Source organism: Bidens hawaiensis, unplaced genomic scaffold (genome assembly GCF_021521415.1).
Source record: "Bidens hawaiensis isolate Kalapana, Puna unplaced genomic scaffold, B.hawaiensis_p1.1 tig00009003_1, whole genome shotgun sequence".
In the NCBI taxonomy this organism is placed as follows: domain Eukaryota; kingdom Viridiplantae; phylum Streptophyta; class Magnoliopsida; order Asterales; family Asteraceae; genus Bidens; species Bidens hawaiensis.
Genome location: NW_027491656.1, coordinates 139,384 through 162,825, shown reverse-complemented (window position 1 = coordinate 162,825; position 23,442 = coordinate 139,384). Strand labels below are relative to the sequence as shown.

Sequence of the window (23,442 nt, the reverse complement as noted above, 5' to 3'; positions counted from 1 at the left end):
GTTGGCGTGGCAAATATTTCTTTTCAAACTACGTTGATAGTTGAAGGTGAAAATTAGCTATTTTTTTATGTACAACAGAATCGATAAAACTGGTTATGTTTAAGCAAACGATTAGGTAAAACTTATATGACAGAAATTGTGTTATAAGATCATGTGTAGTCATAAAGTTTCACATTCAGGGGTTATGTGTCACGTGGTGCCCAGTTAAAGTTATGGTTTTGTACAAAAACAGGCTGTAGTCATAACTCTCCACATCCAGGGGTTATGCGCCACGTGGCGCCCAGTCACTTTTACAGTTTTTGTTTTTTTTTTAATTTTTAATAAGAATAATCAAATAACAATAATATTTTATTAAATAAATATTACAAGAAAATAAAAAAAACTATTCGTCGTTGTTGTCGTCGTCGTCTTCGCCCTCTTCGTCGTCGTCCTTGTCGTCGTTTTCATCGTCTTCGCCATCGTCGTCGTTGTCTTCATCATCGTCTTTATTGTTGCCCTCGTTTTAATCATCGTTTTCACCAGGCAGAGGCCGATACATCCAAAGATGTTGGACCAAATCCTCCTTTAGTGCGTTATGTATCTCTCTTGACCGCACGGAATCCGAGTTTTCGAGTCGTTGCTCCATACTTGCCGGAGTCCGTGGTGGATCCGGGTCCGGTATGAATGTTGGACATATTGCTCTTCCCTCGTCCTCGATGATCATGTTATGCATTATGATACACGCATACATAGCACATCTCATTCTTTCTAAAGACCACAGACGACAAGGATTTTTAACATAATGCCATCGTTGTTGAAGAACACCAAAACACCTCTCGATATCCTTTCTCGCTGACTCTTGCACTTTCTTAAAATACTGTCTTTTTTCATCCATCGGGTCTCTGAATGTTTTAACAATTATCGCGAACTCTGGATATATTCCATCACCCAGATAGTACCCATGATCGTAGAAGTTATCGTTAGCCCAAAACGAAGCGACGGGAACGGTCCCAGATATGTAACTCTCCATCACAGGAGACTGCTCTAAGACGGTTATGTCATTGTTGGAACCGGGAACACCAAAGAATGCCGACCAAATCCAAAGGTCGTATGAAGCGATCGCTTGAAGGCTGATCGTTGGTCCCTTTTGGTCACCTCGTGTGAATTGACCTCACCATGTAGTTGGACAATTAGCCTATTCCCAATGCATGCAATCTACACTTCCTATCATGCCGGGGAAACCATGCACCCTTATATGTGCCTCGTAAAGACGTTGTAGATCGTTAACGTTGGGCTCTCTCAGATAATGTGGTCCATATAGTTTAAATATTCCTATATTTTACAAAATTTTTATAAAATAAATGATCATAGTAAACAAGTGATAAACTATTTTAAAAAAAAAAACAAAAAGTACCGTAACAAAAATACTCCAAGGTGTCCCGGGTTATTTTTTCGGCCATCTTTAAATAATTGTCGTTGATGTCGGTCGTGTTTCCGTAGGCTAGCACGCGCACGGCTGACGTAACCTTCTGAATAGCCGTGAATCCTAGCGTCCCTCGAGCGTCAGGCTTTTGCTTAAAGTAATCAAACTCACGCTCCAAATCATTGGCGATGCGCATAAATAAATTTTTAGACATCCTTTTACGACGCCTAAAGGTCTTCGGGTTCTTGTATCTCGGCGAGTCGCAGAAGTAATCTGCCATCAACCGGTTGTTGGCTTCGGCACAATCTCGTTCGATATATGCTCTTGTTGAAACGGGGGGTGGAGAGCTAATCGCACCCGTAACGGAACTCGTATACTGTGTCGCGAGCATAATCGCACTCGTAACCGCCTGTTCCTCCTCCACGTCCTCGACTTGTTGGTCGGGCCCGAAAAACTGTTTATATATAGATGGAGGATCCATATATAGTGAATTTTGTGTAAAGGAATTATAGAGTTGTAGAGTTAAAAGAGAAATTTTATAAATTTGATGAGTTTTGATTGGGAATTAGTTGGTTTAATATATAAATAAATAATTTTTTTTTATTCTCAATGGTTATATATATAACGGTAATATTTTTTTGATTTGTGTGTCATTTGCGCGTTTTATATACAACACACCAAAAAAACAACATCTCATAACACAGGGGGAGCGGTGTACCCCGTATTTTCAACCCATAACGCAAACATAACGCTTGCAGGACACATGGTGTAAGTCAAAAGTTGTCATAACTGTTACATATGAGTCATTATATATTATACTACTAGCCTACACATTAAATTCGGTAAAGTAGCCATATATTAACTGGGACATAAACGACAAAGACTAAAATTGAAATATTAATTTCGACTAATACTGTAGACTAGTTTGACTAGGTAATAAGAAAACAATTCAAATTAAAACTAAATTAATTAAAAAAATGATTATATATTGGTTGTTTATTTATTTAGTTATGGCCTGTTTTTTCGTCTTTTTTCCACATTCCCATTGATCCAATCATCCAAATACAAGTCGACGCCCTGATTAATATGACCTGCGTCATTTTCTTACTATTTCTAGTAGTAATATCATGCATTTAGCATTAAGATTTAATTTTTTGGCCGAACATATACTTTTACACGTTTATCTAATTTACTTGACTAATTTCTATATATTATCGTTCTTATGTGAATGATAATTCTAGTCATAGTTATTAAAAGTGATAAGCGCTCGAAAGCGTTGAGGCTTCACCTAGCGCTCAAAATAAAAGCGCAAAAAAAATGCCCGATTTTTTTTTTTTATAAAAAACGCACATTAAAGAACAAAATTTTAACTAAAGTAGAATATCTTATTAAGAAAATAAAGATTCATTCTTGAAACAGTTCATAGTATTTAGTCATGTTTATCATAATTTGGTATATAAAATAATAATAGTTATATAAGTATATTTTAAATATACTTATATAACTATTATTATTTTATATACCAAGTATATATTAATATATATTTATATAACTATTATTATTTTATATATCAAATTATGATAAACATGACTAAATACTAAACATCATATATTGTGTTATATTTATAAAAGAAAAATAAATAATAAATATAGGAAAAAAACATTAAAACGTATATAAATTAAATATTAAATAATAAATAATAAACTAGTTGAGCCCTTAAACAGTGGAAGGTGTATATTTTACATGAGAATAGGAAGAGATTGGTTAAATGTCATTTAATAAATGATACACATGCCACTTGAGAACAGGAACAAGTCAGCGCTTTTAATATCGATGCATTAAAAGCGCATTTAATGCGCCTCGCCCAATAAATGCGCTTAAGCGCCTTAAGCGGTCGATTTTGATAACTATGTTTCTAGCACCTCCTTTCAAACGTGTCATATCACGTTGACGTGACACATTTGAAAGGGCATTGGAGATAGCTCTAAATTGTAAACATGTAACTAAATGAGTGATTGGATTCTAACATACAATATGCTAAGAAAATGTTCATATTGTTGTGAAACAAGCCTAATAGCTAAAACATGAAAGAAGGAGATGTAGGGAGAAAGAAAGAGATTTCATTAATTAGGTGTGTAATACAAGGAGGTACAATGATATATATATATATATATATAGGATATGAAAACTTGAAGAGAAAGCTAATATATATTAGGTATTGATAACCATAATATTAATACATTTATGACAGAATTACAAATTCTGTCCTTTAAAAAAAGCCAAATTACGGTTCGTGTCCTTTTTTAAGTTTCCTTGCAGGCGGTATCCTTTAAACATTTTTTTCCTACACGTTATGTCATTTACGCTAACTGGGTTAGAAAAACTAAGTTAAATACCCTCACGTGAGGCGCATGTGAGGGCATTTTTGTCTTTTCGCCTGTACCTCCTCCTTCATTCAACCACCACCACCACCGTCCGTGTTACCATCACCACCGCCACCGCGAACCATCAAATCCGGCGACCAAAAAAATCCCATCTCCACTAAAACATTAAATTCGGCTAAAACAAAAGCCCATCTCTGGTAAAACAGTAAATCCGGCTAAAACAAAAGCCCATCTCGGGTAAAACAGTAAATCTGGCCACCTGTGACCACCACCGTCATCGTTGACTATGACCACGCCACAACCACACCAATGACGATTCAACTTCTAGAGGTTTAACATGGGTCCGGAGCTAGCCCGGGTGTGCATTTGGATATGGTATAGAGTCGGAATTCGGGCCGGATCTAAAGGATCCGCTGCTGTGATAAATGAAGATGATGCACGATGAGGTTTTTGGTGGTCGGACACCCACCATTGCCTTAAACTAATACCATTTTGATACGAAGAAAGAAAGTCAGGTGAAGGGAAAATCGATTTGCAGATCTATGATTTATATACGCGGATTTGTAGCCTGTGATTCATTGATGATGGGGTTAGGGATTGACTATGGATGATTTTGGTATTGCGGTTCGTACAAAATATTACCCCTCACAGTAGCTGGTGATGTTTTGAAAGTCCTCACAGCCGGAGGTGGTCCACGTTTTTCCGGCAAGTGTGTGTGTGTGAGAGAAAGAGAGGGGGAGAAAGACCTCTGGCGGCCAGTGGGGTTTGATGGTGGCGGCGGCCAGTGGGGTTTGATGGTGGTGTGGTAGCGCCTGGCGGCGTACTTAGCTGGTGGTGGGTTAGTGGTTGCTTGTTGGTGGCGGCTATGGAGGCTGAAGAAGATACAGGAAGATGTGGAAATGGTGATGGAGAGGGTTTTTTGTTTTTAAAAATAAAGGTATATTGTATTTAATCTACAGGTACAGGCGAAAAGACAAAAATGCCTTCACATGCGCCTCACGTGAGGGTATTTAACTGAGTTTTTCTAACCCAGTTAGCGTAAAGGACATAACGTGTAGGAAAAAAATGTTTAAAGGATACCGCCTGCAAGGAAACTTAAAAAAGGACACGAACCGTAATTTGGCTTTTTTTAAAGGACAAAATTTGTAATTCTGTCTACATTTATAACACTCCCCCTTGGTTATCAACTTAATACGCTTGGAGATGCTGCCTCATTAAAACCTTGCTAGGAAAACCCAGTGGGACAAAACCATAGCTAAGGGAAAAAGAGTGCAGCGCGTATTGTCTCCCCCTGATTTATATATCCGTTAAAATGGTAAATATTGATCTTCTGTGAAAGTTTACCCAAAACTTTGGTAGTTAATTATTTACGTCTTCGTCCCTTGACATTCGAATCCTTAAGTTGAAATGTTGTATGATCTTCACGTGAAAACTTATATTGTTTCATCTGGTAAACACTATGATCTTGTTGTGTTTCTCTGCATCAACAAGACTAATCAAACTTGTTTTGATGGGTTAGTAAAATATAAACACTTATCTTTCATACCTGAAATATATGTTTTAACCCGTTGTGATGTCTCCTAGCAGAACACATGCCAATAAATATAAATAAAGAAAATAATAATCATATATAGCTAACAATCCGACATAATGCACAAATGCATTTAATTATGGTATTTCCAAATCAATAATATTTCATATTCAGATAGGAAATTATATAGAGTCATTGTTAGACATCCTTTAACATGCTAAATATGATTAAACTTGTCCATGGTAAAATGTCTCAACATTTTCTAGATGCACTGTGATGGATTTATAAGCATATAATTACACATTTACTCGAATCATAAGTCGGACAATAATCACACTATGGCAAGATCTTTCAAAAAGAATTTTCTCTTTAAAAGCTCATATGTTTCTCTCGGTGATATGTACATCATCATTGTAAACTGTGATTAGAATGAACTTTTAATAGTAAAATTTTGATAAAAGTATGGCTAATTATATCCAACTTATCTCCCTCTTTATCAAAATATCTCTTGATTTATGTCAAGCTCAATCCAAATAATTTATTTCATAAGCATAAATTCATGCATTTACCAATCCATCATGGACTTCTTTTCAACTTGACAAATTATGCATACGCATTCACTTTTTCAATATTTTTCTGCATAAACTTGCTCATTAACATATCATTTTATATCACATATCAAAAATCCATATTGTATAATTTCTTTGTTTATTGAGATATTGTACGTTCTCTTCTATATGTATGTTTATTGATGCACAAGAAGTTCATCATTAAGATGTATCAATTAACCTTTCAAGTATTCAACTACCTTAGGAAACTCTTCAGGAGTTCCATTTATGTTCAACATATCAATAGTCATAACGTATTCACATATGACTTTATACATAACAATCATTATGTTCTCGAGAACTTACTTTACATGATTTGATAATTCAAATCCTTCGTAGATTTTCTTGTAAACTTTCAGTATCAACTGAATAACAATATTTATTAGACGCATATTCTCTCTTTATATTACCAGACTGTTTAGTTATCGGAAATTCATTGCTTCCATCATTGGAGAATGTGTCTACTCATAATTAATCATGGGTCTTTGCAAAATCCTTATGCCATAAATTTTGCCTTATATCACTTGATGAATTTTCATAACTCATATACAAGACCTATTTGTATCTAACACATTTTACAACTTTAGTTATACGGACTGCTGGTCCAAAAACTTTCCGTTATTTAGAGAATTCAACTCTGCTATGTTTGTGTCTTTCCACTTTGGCCAATCATTTTTCATAGGCAGATTTAAAATCTTGATCCTCTTCATCATCATTTCAAGCGCTAATTATATTTATAAAAGTATAGCGACATCGACGTTATTTCGATTCCATATATTTGTAGACATGATACAATATAATTTATTGAGAGCTCTTTGTTTTCAGGTACCTAAGGTTCTTCAAGAACCATCATGTCTAATCTCTTTCAAGAGACCTTTTACTGCACCTCGACTTGACCATCTTCATTACTTGCTCCAATTTCGAGGAAATTTTACCTCTGGAACCGATTGGTCTACCATGTTACACGCGTGTATTAGACCCATTATCAATATGCTTTTGTCCTTCTTAGACAACTTTAATTGGAGCATTAGCAGTTGGTATATGTGTCTTAGATATACACTCTCTTTTAGTCAGTGAATCGTCTGGTAATTGATTCATTAATCTTAATTATACATGAATTATCCTTTACACTTTTAGTTCATAGAGGATCAATGATAATTCATTTCAACTAATTCATTTTCCAACTGCTTTATTTCTCCCCCTAATGTTGGGAATGTTGATTCACTGAAGTGAAAACTAATGAGCTATAAACAAATTAACGGCTCTAAGTATATAATCATAGATATCGACATAAATTCCCAACTTCCTTTGTGACCTCATCTTTGTGTCTTGTGGTGGATTATATTCAATATATAACACACACGGATTATTAGATGAGAAATACTTGGTTACTGACCAAAAACCAATTACAATGGGGAGGAAGTATCATGACTTGTTGACTTGATGTGAATTAGTATTTAAGACATGTAAAATCATATGTACTCAAATACAAACATGAATTGTTGCTATTATGATCACTTGCTTTGAAATTAATTCTAGACGTTCAATAATTGTCTTAACAAAAGCAACTTATGTGTGAACATAATCTATATGAAGTTCAACAATTATTCCAATAATTATTAATAACTTGGAAATTGAATTCATTATTATAACCAATAATAAATATGTCAATCTGGAAAATGTGCTTGCTATCTTATTAGCTAAGTCATAAATCACGCAAACTTGAAGTTGCGAATTTGATGACCATTTAGACGATGCATCGATTTTCAAAACACTAAATGGTATCATGTTAGGATATGTGTATCCTTTTCTCAATTCCATAACATCTAGGGTTTCTCACCCTCTTTCAGTTGGTAAATAAATAATTCCCCTTAAAAGCAATATTACATGTATAATTATTAGGAAGAATCTTTTGTTCTTCAATAAATTTCACATCATTGACTCGGTGTGGTTTAACCGGTCATGCCCTTAGATAATCATGATCCATAAACTTCATGTTTATGGTCATATATGCATTATGCTTCTTTAATGCAAATATTTAAATATGAGAGAACATTGTATAATCATTCCAAGCGATGTGATTTCACTTTTGTATGTCCTCATTTTGTTCTCATATATGATCAATCCATTTGCCACTTGTAGTGGTTGATCTCATCATTAACATGACCATCACTGTAATTCGGATGGTCGATCTCATTGTTAATATAACCATCATTACATTTTTCAATTATGTCCATGATCGCAACGATCAATACATAGTCACATCACTTCAAGGAATGATATAAAACCAAACCATTTTCATGGTTTATTCATAATTTTCTCGAACAAGAATACAATATCACTTCAAACTTTCATTAGTGTTAATAATATAGTCACTTTAGGAGCATATCTAAGGTTTGACAAATATAAAATTGTCTTATTCGGTTTTTCCTCATAATTAATCTTCCCTTCATATAATATCTAGAGAAGTAATTACATGAATGAGTCATGTGTGTTTTGTCATACTAATATTTAATAACCTTCACTAATGAGGGAAGACTCACACTTCATGTGTCATATTTAATTACATTTACACTTTTCACAATAGTGATAATAAACCACAACTTTGGTCATTCGATTGATCTCTTAAATATTATAGTCTATCTAAAATGATAGCCTACATAATACAAACTATAAAATTAATATGCAATATACAGTGGTATAACATGTCATTATAATAAAACGAATTATAATAAAACTTTATAGAATTTTTTTTTCAATCACTTAATAGAAAATACATATATAGTTTCAGTAGTGAGCTAACGAATTAATGTACTTTTCTTCTTTTGTATGACTTTATAATTACTATTCAAAAGGTTCAAATTGAACATAACACAATTATATTGACGTGAATATGAAATAGTATCACGTGGATTTGCAAAACTGAGAACCTTGAAAAATTTAGGTTGGTGTATATCAAACAATATAACTATTGATATAACATTTGCAAATATATTTAATGTTTGCGCATCAGGTTCTAAATTAACTAAAAATAATTGAAGAATTTACTGAACAATATAGACTCACGCGTTTTAATGAAATCATAAATGAAACATTTAATTTGGAACATCACACTGTAATAATGCTTATAATCTTTAACTAGAGAAAGAATAATAATAGACGAATCTGGATTTTTTTTTTCATAATGTTGTTCCATAGTAATAGTGGAAAATCATATATATACCAAAGCATAAAATTATACCAAGAATTAGGTATACAAAAAAATTTCCTTTTATTTATTTCCAAAATAATGATAATAACTTTCATAAAACTTTACAAATATTAAAGAGACGTTTAATAATGATATCAACTTTTATTTATTTCCATAATAATGATATCGCTTTAATAAATATGAAATTATGAACTACAATTTCTAGTTTATTGTCACCGTTTAATAATATAAAATTATATATGATAATTGATTTTCTTTCCTTCGATAAACAATCCTACGTCATACTACTTTTTAGGTGTATGTTTTTTGTTTTCAAAAGAACTTCTGTTAGCATTATAATTTATAAGATTCATTAATAGTTTGCTTGTTATCGATGGACAATAAACTATTTTTCTTTTAATGAACAACTGATAACAATAAAATAAATTATAACAAAGTTATGATCATAAAAGGAAACAATTACTCAATGAATAGAAAGTAAGAATCTTGAAAAATTTTAAGTTTTTGTTTTAGCATGTAAATCAAAAAAGAAAATCCATTGATTAAAAATCTCGTTTATCATCAAGGCCTCAAGGATTTACAACTTTGCATATACACGAATCAGATGATAAAACTTTTTAATGAAACCATATTAAAAGGACCAAATAGAGTAATATGTATAATATGTATAACTTGTTGATTTCCTTAGACATTCTTTAAATTCAAAAATCCCAATATTTTATACTTCAATAAACATTGATAAATATTAGAATAATATATATCACGTAAACATGACAACTTAATAATCGAAAGTGAAAACAATTTAATAAATCATTATTTATTATTTGTAACAGATATAGAAAATAAAAGAGAGAATGATTCAAAACAATAATAATCTTAATATCCGGTTATTAGTTACGGTATACCCTTTAAGCTATCAATGGGACTGAATAACATAGGGTTATTTCTCGCAATCTCTTAAATTCTTTCTTATGGTTGAAAAATTTATTGAAAACAAAACACAAAATAGAAAACTTAATCCGTTTTAAAATTCTAGTAAACAATCTATTTAGTGATTTTCTTTTTAGGAGGAGCATGGACAAAAAGAATTTACCACATCCTAAACAATTGCAAGGCACCATTAAAATTTAGAATATAATTGAACTATCATCCGGCAATTAATACCAATAAAAATATTTAATTCGTTGGCAAACAGAAAGAAATTATAAGTTGCAATCACGTACCTTTAAAATCAACGGGCCGAAGGTAACCAACACCATCAGAGCAGGAACCAACCATTGTAGGATATGTCGAACATACTCTGATGAAACGATGATTGTCAGCTTCGTGCTGATAACGTGTTGTGAAACAAGCCTAATAGCTAAAACATAGAAGAAGGAGATGTAGGGAGAAAGAAAGAGATTTCATTAATTAGGTGTGTAATACAAGGAGGTACAATGAGATATATATATAGGATAGGAAAACTTGAAGAGAAAGCTAATATATATTAGGTATTGATAACCATAATATTAGTACATTTATAACACATATGTTTTATCTTATCAAAATTAAGTGTTCCGTAAATCAGTTATTGCATCATAAGTATGTTTATATAGTTCCCACCCATACCAAAATGTTTATATGTTTTACCTTCAACATGTTTGTAGGTATACCAACCAAAGAAATTATACATGATAAAAAAAAAGTACTGAAATTACATCAATAAACACACAATCATAAGCATATATACAAAGACATGCTAGATAAGTTGTTTGTATATCTACAAGGTCAAATTCAAAAGATTTTGCAAGATTTTACTCATCTTTAAGATGCATATAATCACCTAAATGCCCTCCTACTACTTTCAATACCAAAATGTGCATTAAATTATCCTGATTTGCACTACAATTTTGGCCCAAAATATACAGATTTTAACAAATCTAATGCCACAAATACAAAATATGCCAACTTGCTCAAGACAGTTGACCTTAGTTGACTGATGAAGGAGATGAAGCAAACACAGAATGCTGCATACTTTCATCAGCAAGTGATCTCAATCTCTCAAGTTCAGGCATAATTTCTTTCCCAAGATCGGGCCGGTCTTTCTGTCTCAACTCAGTACAAAGAAGAGACAGCTTAGCAAAGCACAACGCCTCGTCAATGGGCCAATCAGGCACCCCCGGGTCCAACAACTCAGCAAAAGTCCCATCCTTTATAGCCTGGTCAATAATGTGAGTCAAACCCATTGGCGGTTTAGCCGTAATCATCTGCAAAAACATAATCCCTAATGAATAAACATCTGATTTCACACCCAACATTCCCGTCTGCTGGTACTCGGGATCTATATAACAAAACGTCCCGGCTGTAGACGTCATTAAGGACTGAGTCACTGAGTCTTGAACCGACGGTGGCAACAGTCTTGCTAACCCGACATCGGATATTTTACTAACAAAGTTCCGGTCAAGCAAAATGTTAGCCGGTTTGAGGTCACGGTGCACGATCGGTTCGAGCTTTGTCTGATGAAGAAAAAGAAGACCGCTACATATTTCAGCTGCGATTCTGAACCGATGCTGCCATGAAAGTGGCGGGATTTTGTTTTTCCTGAAAAGACAATCTTCTAAGCTTCCGTTTTGCATGTACTCGTATACTAAACACCCGTATTCGGGACACGCTCCTAAAAGAAGAACCATGTGAGGATGTCGTATGCAACATAAAACTTCAACTTCTTGTTGAAACTGTGCTTTCCCTTCGGCTGCATTGGGCCGAAGGACTTTAACCGCAACCCGCGTGTGGTCTAAATGACATTTGTAAACCGGGCCGTAACCGCCTTCACCAATTCTGCGCTCGGTCGAGAAGTACTCGGTTGCTTCTTCGATTTCTTCAATTGTGTATCGTCTGTACCGGGAATCGTATTGCGAGAAAGACGTCCCGGTTGATTTTGTGTTTTCGTTTTCAGATTCTTCGGCTACACGTAAATCTTCTGCCTTTTGTTCTTCTGCTAGTTTCCATTTTTGGAGTTCCATAGCCTGGACATGAATAAGTTAGTTAGCCAGTCAGTTAGTTGCACTAACAGAAAGTTAGTTAGTTGTCTAGTTACCTTTTGTCTTGCGGTTAGGGCTTCTCTACATGCTGTACTGTACATTTCCATGGTTCTTGAGAGTTCAAGCTTTAGCCTTCTCATTTCAGCCTCACATCTTCCTGAAACCACCATAAGATTAATAATAGGGTCGTTATATTCAAAGACCACCCACATGGTGTGTTAACAATTCTATACGGTTCGTATCCTCACATGACTAACTAATGCACGAATGGCAGCTTTTTCAGTCTATACGGGTCGTATAGCCCCTATACGAACCGTATAGGCTTCAAACACATGACACTCTCCAACACAAAAGGACAAAATTTTGCACCTATACGGCTCGTATAGCCCATATACGAGCCGTATAGACGCATATGATGTCCAAATGTACCTCCGTCCCATTAAAATTGCCATAGTTTGAAAAACAAAAAGTTTGAGGTAGATTGAATGATTACCCTTTTTGCTTACCAAGTGACAATAATGCCATTGGAAATTGGGTCAATCGATATTATTTATTAATGCTAGTTGTGTGCGTTTAAGGGTAAACTTGGAAATTGACCAATAAATTCTGAAAATGGACATTTGTAATGGGACAAATAAAAAAGAAAATATTGACACTTTTAGTGGGACGGAGGAAGTATATGGTGTGGGAATAACCTATGCCTAATAATATAAGGAGTGTAATTTAAACGTGTGAACAACAAACAAACAAACAAACATGTTTAACACAATATCAAGAACGAATTAGTACCGCGCTTGATGATCTAGGAGGACTGTCAAACGTGGAAAACGTGACATCAACCGATCTTCGGCCCTGATGCGAGTCAAAACCTTGGTTATCGAGTTCCGAGAAACTCATTCGTGAGTGTACGGGTGATAGTTCACTTTCATATGGAGGTAATACATTGTCTACACTCATTCGACCCGAGCTCACAAAAGATATGTCGGACTCCGGCGGGAGTAGTTCTCCGTAAGATTTACCATTTGGGCGTCTCCGACTAGTGAAAGGCGACCTGTTTTCAATAATATATAAGGGTTGTAAACAAACCGAATGTTCAACGAATGTTTTCTGAAGTGTTCAGCAGGGAGTTCGTTTATGTTCATTCGTTTAATACATGAACAAACATGAACAAGAAATTCCATTTGGTTGATCATGAGCAGAGGTCGCGTTCATCCAATTGTGTTCATGAACATTTGGTAATGTGTCGTTTGTTCGTTCATTTACGTTTGTTTACGTTCATTAATGTTTGTTTTTTTGTTTATATTCAGTCATTAAAGGTTTTATATTTTATATTCTTCAATATTTAGTTTGGTACCCTAATATTTAAACTTTCGATTTTTATATTTTTATTAGTTTATTATCTTAACATATTTATCAAATTATTTGTGTTCGCTTGTTCGTTTATAAAATTAACGAACAGACAACAAAACACGAACAAGAAATTCCATTTGGTTTTTGTTCGTGGACCTATTTGCTAATTTGTTCGATAAATGCTTAACGGACAGCATGAACAAGGTCCCGTTCAGTTTGGTTCGTTAACAGCCCTATATGTCATGAAATGTTTAGTTGTCATAATCACATACTTGAAAGACGAGTCTGTAGAACGCCTGGGGAAAGATGAATCTATAGACATCCTGGGCATGGGCATCACTGATGGACAAGAAATTTAAAGAAAAAACATTATTATGTAACCAAAAACTACAACTTAAAACATAAAACTATATAAAGAAGTTTGGTACTTGGTAGTGTTTTCTCGGACAAAGCATTGGATGGCATGCTGCTCGGTTCAGGTGGCCCCAGGGTACGAAGTGGAGACTCGTATGGCGGTCGACGTGATGCGGCTTTTGTGGCGGAAATCTTTCCTTTAGAAATGACATAAACCGTACAGAAACTGGGTACGGTTTTTAATATTGTCCCGGGAACATCTCTTGTTTTGAATCTCCTGATTGAAAATATTTTAATGGTGTTTAGTTTTTGGATTAATAAAAGTCATAGTTGTTAAGAACTTAACATCATATGATTCATGAACGCACATACTTGAGAAGACCGCCTTTTGAAGGTGTTCCGATTATCAAAACTTCTACTATGGAACGTGTGACAAAGTCGACTAGTCCTTTGACAACATCGGTATCTTCTAGCAACACGTCCCGTGATCGTATCTGTTTAATATAGCAAAAAATAAACAGGTTTATAATATATAAAGTGTGACATTTGATTGAGATAAGATGCAAGTGAATAAGACTAACTTCTTTTCTCGTACAAAAACATCTGAACGGTAGGTACAACTCTCGGAGTTGTGCATCGGTGTCTATCATAAATGAATCTTCAATAAAATCAGAAGATTCAGAACTCCTAGTTGGTTCTGCACAACATTTGAAACCAGAACTGTTACATATTAATTATTATTTCACAATCGAGCCGGGGGGTTGCTATGTGCCTTATGTCCAAGGCTTGATGCAAAACTACTATCGAGCCGGGGGTCTCACCGGAAGCAGCCTCTCTATCCCTATGGGATAGAGGTAAGGCTGTCTACATCTTACCCTCCTCAGACCCTACCATAGCATTGCTATTGGTGGGATATACTGAGTACGATGATGATGATGACTTTTCAATAACAAAAAACTTCATACCCCAATAATAACAATAAAATGACACAAATGGCCCACCCTAAATGAAAGAAAACAAATTGATGAAGGATTAACCTATAATCTTGTATGCATGTATTGTGTATGTATATGTCTAGAGTGGAGGATATATTACTTTGTGAGAAAGTAAATGATTGTTTGATCCTAACATGAATCAAATACACGGTCTGGCCCTTACGAACAAGATTATCGAGACTCCATTTTAATGCACCTTGGCTTCCTTTATCTCGGTCGATTGCAACTGCTACTGTTTTATTGTTCATTTTTTATTATTTCATACCCGCCAACAAAAGATGAAATTCCCACAAAATCTTTATATGCATTCGACGCAAAAACTTGTTTGATTGGATAAATTGCCACCTCTTTGAACCTGTAGGTGGTGGATTTTTTCTTTTTGACATTTTGTTTGTTTTTACGAAATTTTACATTTCTTGTTTCGTATCTCGAATTCATCCCTGCAAAAATTCCCTTCCACTAGAGAGCTCCACCTTTTGAGGGGTAATGTTGTTTGTTTTTGTTTAAAGATAACCCTACAAAAATCTAATTCATTAATCTTGTTTATTTATAAAGCATTATGATGATTTATTGTTTTTAGACCTCCCATGATCACTTGGTTTTATGTTAGATAACAAACTTGATTAGGAAACAATACAATGGTGTCTATATATAGAAACCATAAAAGGAAAGATATATACATATACATACACAATAACCTATAGAAGGGGCAACTAAAAAACTATACAAAGGGAAAAGACAATAATGCCCCTCCACAACCAACACCGAAAATCTGTCTAATACGCGGATTTCATGGGTCGACTCATCAACTGCTAACTCCTAACATCAAAGCGGCGTATTCTCTTACTTTATCTCCATGAATTGTCATTGATAGAGTAGATAAATACTTACAAGGGTCTGTTAACTCTTTTTACAGGTTTGTTTTTGTTATGTTTTCTTTTATCTTTTTATGTTCATGTAAGTTCTTCAAATAGACGGTAATTATTTGTAACTGTTGTCTATTCAATGGTTTAGGCAGACAATATTACTACAGGCAATAATGCTCCTTTTTATAAAAATATTTTAGCTTCTCTTGTTTTTCTAGTGCATTTTGTTCTTAAAGAAGATATACTTGTAGAAAAAAAAGGAAAAATAAATAAATATGGATTCCAAATCCATAACTTCATATGAATGTAAAGGTGGAAATCTCAAACTGTTTACCAGTAAATAATTTATTTGCGATTTGTTTTGTGCTAAATGGGTTAAATCGGTAACATCAAAAGATTTAGTTAACACGGTAATCTGTTGAATCTCGAATGTCATCCAAGATGTATTTTTACAAACTTGATAAATCATATTATTTAAAATCTTAGCTAATTATTGCTATGATATGGTTTCTGCAATCATATCTAACACATAAAGTATCCAGTAAAGTTTTTTAAGAAAGAAGTAAATGTGTTCAGGTTAAGCCCCCCGACCCGTTTCAACCCGAACTAAGATTGGTCTTTTAAATAAAATCTGTTTAGCGCATGCTTAAAGCACCACCCTGATGACTTAATGTAGTAGCTACTTAAGTTTGACTTCATACTACTTGTCATGAACAACTTTAGCGATGAAGATAACACAATTGCTTTTAAACACAATTTTTTTTAGTTTTTTATCAAATGAATACTATGACTGGCGATTTGAAAATTCAGAAGCTAATAGTAGACTGATCTAGGTTTTATTTTCACTGAAAACGTAAGACACTTAACTTTCAATTTTTAAACCTTTACTGGGAACTTTGGTGTATCTATTATATTAAATTGGTGCGGAAAACACCAAAATGGATGCTATTAGTACACTGTAAACAAGCTTAGACCATCTATACAAGAACCAGAGTTCATGAAGCAGATATATATGCATTAAAAGAATATTTTGGTGCAATTATGTCTCTCAGTAAGTGGTTCTAAATTTCTAATATCCCAATAATCTTCTTAAACTAAAAGTAGCAATAACATTAAAATAGTTTCATTCAAATGCGACAGCAACGCTGACCTTATGACTTATTGTGTTAATCCGTGTTCAAGACTTTTGGAACTTTAATGTATGGCTTCTCATAACTTTTAACATCAGCTATTATGGCCTCCCTGTCACGATATATTATATTGTCTTTAGATTGTGTAATGAAAATAAGCCATCTCTCATGTTAAAAACAAGAACAAAAGTAAACAAATAGGACCTGTTAATAAATGTTTCAGTACAGTCCTCACGAAACTACGAAAGCTTCCTGATTCAGCATCTATAAAACAAAGGATATAATATTTGTATCCCCACGCACCTGCGCGTATTGCTGGTTAAAAACTTTGAAGATCCACATCTTAATTTTTCAATTTTTTGTATTATTTAGAAAGTCATGCCATGTAAACAATTTGTGTTCAAGATAATTTCAATTAGCTATAAGTATAGATAACATTTAACAGTCATCAATTCTGTAAAGCATTTGAATATAGGTCCAAAAGACCAAAACACTTAAAAATTTCCAAAAAAAAAACAGAAAAACTTAAGTGTTATAATAAAATAATAACTAAATTGATTAAGTTGAAGATTATCCACTTGACAGTATAAATTCTGCTTCTGTTAATACCATATGATATGATCATATTGTGGTTCAATTAGTATATTACTAAGATAGGGAAACATTTGTGTCCATTGATTACATAAACCTTGCAAAATCAAATAGCAACAAGCACCGATTTCTTACAACTACAACTAGGCTTACCTGAGGCTCAGTCTAGCTATCATGGCTGCTGTGTGCAGCGACCGAGTCTGAGCAAGTGACGGATTAGCGAGTCCGTCTGAGCCTCCACCCAATTTTGCGCCTTTGGAAACGTTTTTATTTTTATTTTTCTTATTATATTGACTCCGTGAACACCGTGAGACCGGTACCCTTTTGATGCGCGAAAACCGAATAGAATCCGTAAGTCATCGTCATCGCCCCCGCCCCCAGTCGAGTTCGAACCTGGATTAAAGTCTTGATTCCTTCACCCAGATGTCCATAAAAATGATTCAAATAAAAATCGAACATGCATCACCAATTAACCACTTGATCAAATTCACTGCACCAGAAGCGTTAGATAGAATATATATTTATTTAATTTACATGATTATTTTAGAGCTTTTTGAAAGTTAACCACCTTTCACGCTAATTAAACAACCATTCTTTTTAAGTTACCGATCCACATAAACCATTAAAACTTGTCATCTTTAAGTTTTCAATATTTTGGGTTGAAACTTGTATATCATGAGTAGTTATCCTAACCAACGTTGTAATACTTGTAATAAGTTATGTGATCAATATAAATTGGATGTGGCTCAGTGGTAGAGTACTCACCTTACTAGTGAGAGGTAAGGGGTTCAAACCTCACTATCACCGATTTATATGGGAGATATGAGGGATGACCCTGGCTTGGCAGGGTTCGAGTCCTGATTTCACCTGGTTTTACCAGTCCCTCGTTGCCGTGCCTTTGGCGGGCGTGGGGTCGGGTTTTATCCGGGGAATCCCTCAATTGGTGGACCGCTAAGGGCTCCGTCCGTCCGGACTAGTGGCCGGCTCGGGCTACCTTTAGCCAATGAGGGTCGCGTACGAAGCACCCGGTGTTACTTAGTTGATCGTTCCAAAAAAAAAGTTATGTGATCAATACCAATGTGCAGTGAGAGTGTGAGACGAGAATATGTGATCAACTCCATACAAATTGTGGATATTTTTTCTACTTTAACTTTTACATGTTTGTGTTGATTATTTTTTTTTTCGTTTTAACTTTTTCACTATTGTTGCAAAATTTTAGTGGGTAATACTTTGTTACAAAGATGTTAAAAAAATATCATTAAATTTTAACAATAATTTAGGTTATCACGCACTCTTTATATACATTTTAAACAAGTAAAAAGTGAGGGCCATATTTTAAAATATAATAAATTATTGTAATTACAAAAATAAGAATGGGCACATGGCAAGCAGACCCAATCTTTATAAATCCATACTTTTTCTTGCATGCTTTTTAAACTCTTTTAACAAGAAGCTCGATCTTTAACCCCATGTATGTACACCATTTTAATGTCTACTACAAATATTCTTATCCAATGTCCAAATCCAAGAGTCCATCTTCAAACTTTTTTGGACATCATTAACGTTAAAATTACTCGCTAAACAAAATTACCTATCACCATGACATATGTTTTCTTTATGTTATCGAATGTGAAAATCACTCAAGGCCTATCCGCTTTAGAAATGGCGGTGAAACTCGAACTTGACACAATTGGGACGGGTACTACCCGACTCATTAGAATTTGGGATGAGTTTGAGATTTGCATAGATTTGGGATTTGACATATCCCCGATTGCCCAACCCTGATTACCCGATAACATTATAATATAATTTCTAAATGTATTAATCTATATGATAATGTGAAATTTTGATCGTGAGTTGCCATATTGGTAAATAACAGTCTCAACTTTATACTTGGCTAGAGACAACCGCAACTAAATGTGTGATTAATCCAATGAACCCTGACTAACGGAGTTAAACATAGTTTGATGCTTGTATGGTACACATAGTTGTCAATTGTATGTGGTAGCGTTACACATCAATAACCATCTCTTTTTTATTGGTTTTAAATAATATCAACTATGCATTATTGGCAAAAAAACAACACCAACTAAAGGTGTATTTTTCCCAACGGTTGAGATTATTCAAAAGTCAAAACCAATTTTTCATTATTTTAAATATATATTGTCAAAACATGATAGAAACCCGACGAGTTTTGGGCCGGGTATACCCAACATGTATTTTGTTAAGACCCGAAACTCAATGAGTATCCACAAAACCTGACATGTAATTACCTGATAAATATACAATGGGTTTAGGATGGACTTTAATAATCGGGTATGGGTATCCAACCCATTGCCATCCCTACTTGGCTTAGGGGGTGTTTGGCCTAGCTTTTATTTTTATGCTTATGTTTTATATATTAAACTAGCTTATAGCTTATTTTCTATTATTTGATAAGCTCTTTTTAAGTGTTTGGATTAGCTTATATTATACAAGTTAATTATGTGTCTTAATAAGTTGTTAAATCTATCATCCTTCAATTTGTTAGAGTAATAAGTTGCTTCAATAATTACTAATCCACCACCATTTGAGGACAAATGATTAATTTAATAAGTTTCATCAAATAAGCTAAAAAACTATTTTTAAATAAGTTTATTCAAATTAACTTATTAGGTTATATAAGCATAAGCTTAAAAAGCTAAACCAAACACTAAGTTAAGCTTATTTAAAAAAAATAGCTTAAAAAGCTATAAGCTTTATTAAAAAAGCCACCCTTAGTAATTTAATTTATGTGTAGAAGTATGAAAATAATAAAACTTGAGGGGGCAGCCTATCACATTATGAAATCAATTTGAAAAGACGCTCCTCCGTTAAAATGTGCAATAAAGGAGAGAGAAATCAGATCCTCCGGCTCTTTATTCAAACCCAATTTCCATCCATTCCCGTTGCTCTTTCATCTTCATCTTCATCTTCATCTTCATCTTCATCTCATCTCCAGTTTTTTCTCTCTCATGGCAATCGCTTCAGAAACGCCGATTCCACAAAAGGTACATTACATACATCACTCAATTCAATTCATTCCTTATTATTATCCGGATGATTTAGGTTAGGGTTTGTTAACTTCGATTGGACCGTATATCTTACGAGTTATGAGAAATCGTTTGGTGTTATTTGTTGTTTTCGAATTACTGACAATGAAATTGAATATTCGGAGGATTGAGATTTCAACGGTGTTGAAGAGAGTCCTTCGGTTTGAACGAATGTTCGTGTCGTAAAAGTTTGTAGATTCAAAACTAAGTTGAGTTACTATGATCTGGTTGTGAATGATGAAATGGTCCTTTAGTTAGAATATCCGTGTCATAAAACTTCGTAGATTCAAAACTGCAATTTGGCATTTGATACTTTTGGTTTCGCCTCACGCTTTAAAGCTACTTAGTCGTGTTCAACAGGTCATGAATAGTAATGTTATGACCCCACATTTTATGAATGTTATTTTTAAACGACCCAATGTTGCCATCCAAAAAGGGCTACTGGCGCAGCTTGTTGCTCGTTGCCTTCTGTGTCTATGTAAACACTACTTTTTAACAAGAATAATGAATGGGATGTGGTTTAAGTTGGAAAAAATAAGTTATTAATTTCTAGGGTTTGTGGTGTTTTACGCAGGTTACTACTGAGGCGGCATCTGAAAAGAAGAGGTGGACACTTACCGATTTCGACATTGGGAAGCCACTTGGAAGGGGAAAGTTTGGTCATGTTTACATTGCTAGAGAAAAGAGGGTTAGTATTAACTTATCATGTTAAACATTTTAGTTTGTTTATGTTATTGATTGTTTTTGGTGGATTTAACTTATCAAATACCAATTAAATTAACGTGCTAACTGTGCAAATCGAGTAGTGTAATCATATATACAACATAGTGTAATTAGTGTAATTATACAACATAGTGTAATTAGTGTAATTATACTATGATGTAGTTACATAATTATGCTACTTGATTCGCAGAGTTAGCACGTTTTTTTAGTTTGTACGTTAACTTTCCTCATTTTTGGTAATCTTACTGTTGATATCTTATTGCAATAAGTTTATTTGCTTAATTGGTTGGTTATGAATGGTGCATTGTATAAGATTTGTGTTTTCTGAAACAGAGCAACCACATTGTTGCACTGAAGGTGCTCTTCAAAAGCCAACTTAAGCAATCCCAAGTGGAACACCAACTTCGCCGGGAAGTCGAAATTCAAAGCCATCTTAGACACCCTAATATCCTCAGACTCTATGGCTACTTCTATGATCAGGTATACATTCTGTTTTAATTGTTTATTTTGTTGTCTTTTAAGAGTCTGCAAACATAGTTTATGAAACAAAAACAACAATTTAATGATTTATACAGAAAAGAGTCTATTTGATTTTGGAATATGCTGCCAAAGGAGAACTCTACAAGGAGCTGCAAAGATGCAAACACTTCAGTGAACGACGTGCTGCTACTGTAAGTCTTTCATGTTTCTTCAAGTTTTGTCTGTTTATATAGTTATGGTTAATTAATATTAATCTTGTTTGTGATAGTATGTTGCTTCGTTAGCGCGTGCTCTGATATATTGTCATGGGAAGCATGTTATTCATAGAGATATTAAACCAGAGAATCTCTTGATTGGTGCACAGGTAACCTTGTTTAACCACATTTTTATATTTCATTAATATATCATTTTCAGATTTGTGTTTGACAAGTTTGATATCTCTTTCAGGGTGAGTTAAAGATTGCAGATTTTGGTTGGTCTGTGCATACATTTAGTCGCAGGCAAACCATGTGTGGCACTCTGGATTATCTTCCACCAGAAATGGGTAAAGCACACTTGTTTATATACTAAAGTTAAATCAATAAGTTGTTTCTTTACTCTAATAAGGTGGTTGAATTACAGTGGAGAGTGCTGAACATGATGCAAGTGTAGATATATGGAGTCTTGGTATTCTATGCTATGAATTCCTATATGGTGTTCCTCCCTTTGAAGCCAAAGAACACTCTGACACATACAGAAGGTAGCATTGTGTGCAGGATTTTGGTATGGGTCAAAGCGGGCTGTGCTGACCTGAAATATTTGTTGTGCAGGATTTTGCTAGTGGATTTGAAGTTTCCTCCAAAACCAGTAGTTTCATCAGCAGCCAAAGATCTAATCAGTCAGGTTATTTACATCACATTTGCGCTCCTGTTATACATAAAGTTATAAAATCTGAAAGTTATTTACAAAATTTTTGTTAACACAGATGCTTGTTAGAGAAAGTTCAAAGCGAATGCCTTTACACAAGCTTCTCGAGCATCCATGGATAGTTCAGAATGCGGATCCATCAGGAGTCTACAAGGTTTAATCATCATGTTCGTTACCAATTGATTCAATGCCTATACCGAAGGGGGAGCAAGTTATATATATTTTCTTCTTAACAATGTTTGCTTTTGTTGTATCTGTATCGAATATTGTGTTGCTTGTTAATGGGGAAATCAGGAGTATGAATAATGCATGCAATTCATAGGATCCAAGTTAAGTTTTATTGAATTAAAAAAAGTACCAAACAAAAAGATAGCATCAGAGTTGTGTTTAGCAACGGCATGTTAATAATGGTCTTAACTTATCAAAAGGACAGGGGTGCAGCTTCGTGCTCGAATGAGGGTGTTGTTCTCGTCCAATTTTGTGCTCGTTCGCAGAGTTGAGTCTCATTAATGTTTTAATGAATTAAAAGTACATCATCTCCGTCACAATTGGCAACTTTATCATATGTAGGCGTTAGAGATTGTGAGGAGTTATCTATTATATTAGAGTTTCATACAAATATACACCAATTGTCCAACATGAGACTAAATCCATCAACAACTTGTGAGAAACATTGGATTAAATGAGTCAGTTATGCGTGAATTCACTCTCAGCTCTATCTTCCAACATTAGCATCAGAGTTGAGAGTTGCTGGTCCATTGACTCAATGTTTTATTAATGTATTTCTTACCACACTAGAACCTACAACATGGCGAACAAC

At 34.2% G+C, this 23,442-nt stretch overlaps 2 protein-coding genes across 2 annotated transcripts; one reads left to right on the top strand and one right to left on the bottom strand.

The window, feature by feature from the left end:
- Positions 1 to 10,936: 10,936 nt before the first annotated feature.
- On the bottom strand, positions 10,937 to 15,440 carry LOC143530728 (U-box domain-containing protein 35-like). Its single transcript, XM_077026187.1, has 8 exons — positions 14,898 to 15,440; positions 14,442 to 14,580; positions 14,233 to 14,354; positions 13,935 to 14,137; positions 13,779 to 13,845; positions 12,936 to 13,207; positions 12,213 to 12,313; positions 10,937 to 12,141 (listed from the first exon to the last, which is right to left on the bottom strand). Exons 1-8 carry the CDS (start codon positions 15,101 to 15,103, stop codon positions 11,104 to 11,106), a joined length of 2,148 nt encoding a protein of 715 aa, XP_076882302.1. The 5' UTR covers positions 15,104 to 15,440; the 3' UTR covers positions 10,937 to 11,103.
- Positions 15,441 to 20,400: 4,960 nt separating this feature from the next.
- Positions 20,401 to 23,069, top strand: LOC143530726 (serine/threonine-protein kinase Aurora-1-like). Its single transcript, XM_077026185.1, has 9 exons — positions 20,401 to 20,471; positions 21,088 to 21,201; positions 21,570 to 21,716; positions 21,812 to 21,907; positions 21,985 to 22,080; positions 22,164 to 22,260; positions 22,338 to 22,455; positions 22,526 to 22,598; positions 22,681 to 23,069. Exons 1-9 carry the CDS (start codon positions 20,436 to 20,438, stop codon positions 22,780 to 22,782), a joined length of 879 nt encoding a protein of 292 aa, XP_076882300.1. The 5' UTR covers positions 20,401 to 20,435; the 3' UTR covers positions 22,783 to 23,069.
- The last annotated feature ends 373 nt before the right edge of the window (positions 23,070 to 23,442 follow it).